This window comes from Moschus berezovskii, chromosome 10 (genome assembly GCF_049115385.1).
Source record: "Moschus berezovskii isolate FMDL1 chromosome 10, NW_MosBer_1.0, whole genome shotgun sequence".
Classification (NCBI taxonomy): domain Eukaryota; kingdom Metazoa; phylum Chordata; class Mammalia; order Artiodactyla; family Moschidae; genus Moschus; species Moschus berezovskii.
In genome coordinates, this window is record NC_142469.1 from 56,299,946 (window position 1) to 56,306,867 (window position 6,922).

General features: G+C 32.8%; 1 protein-coding gene across 3 annotated transcripts in view; it reads left to right on the forward strand.

Moving 5' to 3' along the window:
- The window catches only part of PNISR (PNN interacting serine and arginine rich protein), a 29,972-nt gene extending 23,284 nt beyond the window's left edge, over nt 1-6,688 (forward strand). For all 3 annotated transcript variants that reach the window (XM_055433729.2, XM_055433730.2, XM_055433731.2), the window contains 4 exons: nt 508-561; nt 1,631-1,801; nt 3,110-4,196; nt 4,442-6,688. In XM_055433729.2, coding sequence (XP_055289704.2) covers nt 508-561; nt 1,631-1,801; nt 3,110-4,196; nt 4,442-4,472 — 1,343 coding nt within the window. In that variant the 3' untranslated portion in view covers nt 4,473-6,688. The remainder of the gene's footprint in view (nt 1-507; nt 562-1,630; nt 1,802-3,109; nt 4,197-4,441) is intronic.
- The last annotated feature ends 234 nt before the right edge of the window (nt 6,689-6,922 follow it).

A 6,922-nucleotide genomic window follows, 5' to 3' on the forward strand; every position in this document is an offset into this window, starting at 1 on the left:
GCTGTTGTTCTATAACATGTACTGTGGAAAATTCTTGATGTTCAATTTCACCTGATTTTTTTTTACTATATAGATACCATGGTGTTAGGTGTATGATTTCTAATGCATTTAGTTTGACTATTGAATTATGAACCTTCAGAATTTTCACAGTTACCACTTGTAATTCTTACAGAAGCAAGTAATATGTCCCACCCCCCCATAATTTTAGTAACACTTAAAAAGTATATCGAAAGAAAATTTTAGTTATGGTCCATACCTCAAAAATACAAATACCAGTGTATTGGTCAACATTTTCCCTCATTATCAACCAGTTTCAGCTCACATCAGAGTTATAATTTCAAGGCCAGACATACTACTGGTTTAAAATGAATGTTATGTTTTTAATGTTTCTTCTCTCCCCAAAAAGCAGCAATAGTAGTAGATTTAACAATACCGTAGACTCTCATGACTATGAAATCGTGGCTATTTGTGTTAACATGTTGTTCCTGTTGTTGATGTGATACAAAGCTCCTGCAAAACAGCTGGCACAGTCCAGTGCACTGGCTTCCCTCACTGGACTCGGTAAGTATTCTCCTTATTTGTGAGAGGGCCTTAAAGGGAAAATCACACTTACCTTGTCTCTCTACATGTTCTGTTTAGAAACTGTACTGGGCCTACTCAGTGTATAAAATTTAGGTCTTAGGGTTATATCAATCTCTAAAAGGTTTGCTTTTTTTTTTAACTAAAACATTCACAGTGAGATTATTATAAATGTGGTGACTAATTCATAGTTTATTAGTACAAGTTGTAATAGTTCATAATTTAGCCATGATAGCATTTAAGCTCACTTTCATAATTATTGCATACATGCCTTAGGGAAGAACCTATCCATAAATGTTTTTAAGGACCTTTATTTAGATTGTATTGCAGAAAGTCAAGTTTTACAGTAGAGGAAAGGATTTATCTTAGAGCATGATAGTAGTGATGTTCATAATTTGCCATTTGCATGATACAGTATCAAGTGTATAAAAGCTTGAACTTGCCTTTTCCACATCTGCATTTCAAATTAATATTTGTGAGGATCAGCAGAAATGGGTAAAACCAAATGCCCATGTGATTTTGTTATGATTACTATCTAGATCACTTCAGGGTGGGGAGCAGTTATATAGCACCTTGCCATTTCTGTACCATTGAGAATTACAGTATTCTAATTTTGTTAGGAAAAAAATATTTAGCATCCCTTGGATTTTTTAATTTTGAACAGTGAAAGAGTTAATTTTAGAAATATTTTCAGGATTATCATAAACTTGTGTAAGGTAGTTTGAATTGATGATGCTTTAGTAAGGCTTTGTTACTGCCCTATTAAATAGTTTTGTTGGTTAGCAGAGACAATAAGATAATCATTTTCAAGATTCCCTGTGGTGAGCAATATATGAAATATTCTTGAAAGAATAAGATACTAAGTTTCAGTTTTCTTGAGGATTCTGTGTACTCCTTAAGCATTGTAATTTATACTCCTCCCCACCCCGAATAAGCATATTCTTCCAAGAAAAGGCAATGAAAAAAGAAATGAGCTTTCTTCTCGGACCTTAAAAGTTTTTAGTGCATAGAATAATGTTTACATGTGATAGACTGGGCTTTATGCACACAGGTGGACTGGGTGGTTATGGATCAGGAGACAGTGAAGATGAGAGGAGCAACCGAGGTTCTGAATCATCTGACACTGATGATGAGGAATTACGGCATCGAATCCGGCAAAAACAGGAAGCTTTTTGGAGAAAAGAAAAAGAACAGCAACTGTTACATGATAAACAGATGGAAGGTATATCTTTTAGACTCACTTAGTATTTGTACAGTTCAGTTTGTATTTCTATTATTTTTTAACCAACCTAAAAATAACAGGATACAATCAAAGCTAGATTATAAATACTACGTGATGTAATTGAAACTAAGGTTTTTGACTTATTTTTATCAAACTTAAAAGTCAAAATTAATTATATTTTTCAAAGTAGGTAGTTTATAAAAGTTAAACTATTTTTTTGTTTTGGGAGACATTAATTCTATTGACTGTAAGTTAAACTATTTGGTGTCTTTTTATTTCTCACTGAAGTTCCTAAAATGAAAAGACTTTTGAAAGGAATATATTATAAACTATTGAAGAGTAATTTGTAGCTAATATATTTAAGGACAGTAGAGGACTTTTTAGAATTTAGTTGAGCTTCCCTGGTGGCTCAGAGGGTAAAGGTCTGCCTACAGTGTGGGAGACCCAGGTTCATTCCCCAGGTCTGGATGATCCCCTGGAGAAGGAAATGGCAACCCACTCCAGTATTCTTGTCTGGAAAATTTTATGGATGGAGGAGCTTGGTAAGCTGCAGTCCATGGAATCGCCAAGAGTCACACACAACTGAGCAACTTCACTGTAGAATTTAATTATGTAAAATGCTATACATGTGTACAGCTCTTAGTTTATATGGTGATACTAGGAATAGTGAAAGAATATTTATTTAGAGTTTATTGTTTGAAAAATCTTACTGGACAATTTCAGAAGTAATTATTGAGCTAACAGCCAAAAATTTCCTATAAATTACTAATTTACCTTCAGGTTGCCTTACTGTGTAAGAGGGAAATGTTTTCTTACTTGCTTTACTGTACCTCTGCACTTTGGTACTCCATTGTTGTACTGTCCAGACAGGTAGCTAATTGCATGTAGCTACTGAGCATTTCAAATGGAGTCAGCTTAAATTGAAATGTGCTGTAGGTATAAAATACACACTAGACTTCAAAGACTTTACGATACAAAAAAAAAGAGCAGAATATTTCGATTTTCTTTTTAACTCATTGCATGTTGAAATGATATTTTTTAAATGTTGGGTTAATAAAATATGAAAATTAATTTCAAACCTGTTTCTTTTTAGTAGCTGTTAAAAAACTGTTTCAGTTCAGTTCAGTTGCTCAGTCGTGTCCGACTGCGACAGTAGCTGTTAAAAAACCCTGAATTGCTTACCCTGTTTTATTTCTGTTGAACAGTGCTGCTCTGTTTGTATAGTTCTGTAGCTTGAAATTTGCTAGTATGGAAGTTTTTTCATTGTATGTTTGCCTTTCTTACTATTTTTGTCTTTTTCTGTTTCAGAAGAAAAGCAGCAATCAGAAAGGGTTACAAAAGAGATGAATGAATTTATCCATAAAGAGCAAAATAGTTTATCACTACTAGAAGCAAGAGAAGCAGATGGTGATGTGGTTAATGAAAAGAAAAGAACTCCAAATGAAACTACATCAGTTTTAGAATCGAAAAGAGAGCATAAAGAAAAAGAGAAACAAGGAAGGAGTAGATCAGGAAGTTCTAGTAGTGGTAGTTCCAGTAGCAATAGCCGAAGTAGTAGTACTAGTAGTTCTGTCTCTAGCTCTTCATACAGTTCTAGCTCAGGTAGTAGTCGCACTTCTTCCCGATCCTCTTCTCCTAAAAGAAAAAAGAGACATAGTAGGAGTAGATCTCCAACAATTAAAGCTAGGCGTAGTAGGAGTAGAAGTTACTCTCGCAGAATTAAAATAGAGAGCAATAGGGCTAGAGTAAAGATTAGAGACAGGAGGAGATCTAATAGAAATAGCATTGAAAGAGAAAGACGAAGAAATCGAAGTCCTTCCCGAGAGAGACGTAGAAGTAGAAGTCGCTCAAGGGATAGGAGAACCAATCGGTCCAGTCGTAGTAGGAGTCGAGATAGACGTAAAATTGATGATCAACGTGGAAGTCTTAGTGGAAGCAGTCATAAGCATAAAGGTGAGGTTAAAGAACAAGAGAGGAGAAAGGAGAGGAGTCGAAGTATAGATAAAGATAGGAAAAAGAAAGACAAAGAAAGGGAACGTGAACAGGATAAAAGAAAAGAGAAACAAAAAAGGGAAGAAAAAGACTTTAAGTTTAGCAGTCAGGATGATAGGTTAAAAAGGAAACGAGAAAGTGAAAGAACGTTCTCTCGGAGTGGTTCTATATCTGTTAAAATCATAAGACATGATTCTAGACAGGATAGTAAGAAAAGCACTACCAAAGATAGTAAAAAACATTCAGGCTCTGATTCTAGTGGAAGGAGCAGTTCTGAATCTCCAGGAAGTAGCAAAGAAAAGAAGGTTAAGAAGCCTAAACATAGTCGATCGCGATCCATGGAGAAATCTCAAAGGTCTGGTAAGAAGGCAAGCCGCAAACACAAGTCTAAGTCCCGATCAAGGTAGTATACTTTTTAAAGTATTTTGTCTGATTTAAAAAAAAAAAATTTGACTGAATTTATTCAAAGTTGAAAGTGTCCTTTCTCTCTCTCTCTTTAATAAACTCAGTTTGGTACTTGATAAATGATCATAATCATAAGTAATTTTAGAAATCCTATATAATAATATTTATTTGAAAATTGAAGTTTCTTTAGTATAAAATACATTTTTATTTTTAAATTTTATCTTTTCCCTTTCTTTTTTTCAGATCAACAACCCCTCCCCGTCGTAAACGCTGAGGAATGATGTGGCAAGAATGCCATGATGTTTAAAAAATTCCATGAGTTTTAAGGGCTTGTCTCATTATAGAGGCATATTGTGGCTGTGTAGGTGAAACCAGAATTTTTTTTTTTTTAATCTGTAAATAGGTGTACTTTTTTCAAATGCTGCTCCAAGTTACTTAATAGGATTTCTTTCTATTACATTTTTTTCAAAAAATAGTGCATAATAAGACTATAAACATGCCATTCTCTTTCAGCTGTAATGTTCTTAAAATTATTATTGAATGTACTGTGATGTCAATAAAGCTCTTTAGTTCATTTTTGTTAAACTCTTGCACCTTAATTTTATGATTTTAGTCTAAGGAACGTACTTTTATAAAAAGGCAGCTGGAATTTTGTATAACAGGTTTTAAAGGTACTTTCTCTCGTCTCCCCCAAAGAAAATGGTTTTAACTTAATAGTTTGTCAAAGTTTGTAAATTGTACCCATGGATTTTTGTCAGATTCCAAACTATAAGGGTGTAGAAGAGGGCCAGAAACAGATCTTTACTTTTCATTTGGAAGCATTTGACAGCTTTCTAAATTTTTCCTGTTTGGGGGATTTTCAAGTAATATATTCTCTGTGTGTAAAGTATGGTTCACTCCTGTTAATGAAATTGCTGGAATCAATCAGACCAGTGCACCACTAGAATTATTTATAAGGAATGATTGTGTTTGACACTAATAGCAATTCAAGTCTGAAACTATATCCTGCAGTTACCACGTCTGTTTTAAAGTGTATTTTAAACACTTTGGGATTACTATAGAACTAAAACTCACAATTGAATGTTTGTTTATATTTTTAAAGTATAATATGACCTCAGCACAGTGGAGGAATACTGTGTTATGCAGGTTTGTGTCAATTTCATAACATTAAAATGATTTGGTTTTGTTGCTTTCTTAAAATTATTATCAGTGAGTGGTCTAGCGATTTAAGGCAGTCATAACTTACGAATAAAATGAGGCTCTGCAGGCACTGAAATGCTGAACTGCTTCTAGGGTCCATTTTATTTGATTACTCACTTGTGCCACAATAGATAAACCTCTGAAAACCAATGCTTTTAAATTTTAATTTAAAAGGGAAAGAGCAGGTGCAAATCACAGAGAAGTTTTAAAGTATGCCTTCTTACCAGCAATAGTTCATTTGAAAGTAAGCCAGGTTTTTGCCAAGATCAGTGTTTCCTCAAAATGAAGGTAGAAATAGACTTGTAATAGTGTGCTCTTGTACCTCTACATAGGTTCTTAAATAATTTTGAGCAGTTATGCATTTATCTTGAAGAAACAAGCCAACTGTGAATAAATGCATGTTTACCAAAATGATTGTTTTACAGTGCAGTTAGTTCTGATATTTATAAAGTTGACATTTCACACAGTAACTTTTAAATAGTTTGGAATTCTATATAGTTTAGACATCAGTCACATCTGGAGACAAAATAAAGGAAAATGTGCAATATTTTTTATGTAGATGAGCTAACACCATGTACCTAATTACAGAACTAATTATCTGATTAATTTGTAATAAATAAGTTGTATAACATTTTCATATCTTAAAATGTTTTTTAGAACAATCTTCAAGTGAAATAATATTTTCAAAATAAAATTCTACAGAAAAATTTTGGCTATGATACGCACATTTTTGAGCAAGATAGGAACTAGAGCCAAAAGTAGTATTTCACAGTTTGATTTACTCTGCCATAATATACCAGCTTATCATTTAAATCTGTAGATAGTTTTAAAAGCATAGTCATGATGTATATTATTATTAGTAAATATATCAGTGTTAGATATTTGGGTTTTCAGTTTAGAAAATTCATCATTTCATTGACATGTAATGAAGTATGTTTACCTTGAGTGGTAAGATTTTATAAAAAATAGGGCTTCCATGATTTGGGATGTGAATGCTAAAACTTACACGTAAATTAATTAGATGTGTAATTTGGTTATGAAATCTTTTCTAAAATGACACCACCAGAAAATTAATAGATTAATTTTTTGAGATAATTATTTGTCTGGATTGGTTAATAAAAATCTGTCTTAAGAGGTTTTCTTTTAAAATATTTCTAGTGTATTAATAATCATACTTGTTTTTGTATAATGGGGGTAAACCACACCATTAAGAGAATAAAATGTAATTTGGAAGAGGTAATTATAAGATTTGTTTCAGGCCCCTAAGTATAAATAAAGACTGGTGTGGAATTTCAGTGTACATGTTTCCTACCCTTGTAAAATGTCTTTTTTAAAAAGCATCTATTTCTAATGGTATAATACATAATAGTTAAACTTTCCAAAAATCATCTATTTTTTATGTCTGAGTTACTCTTCGAAGAAAGACATGAAGTATGAATAGTAGTTATAAATTAAAGTTTCTAACCTGTACAAAGCATGGTGTAGTGGAAATAGTCTTAAATTCATTTGGATTGTCCTGGCTTT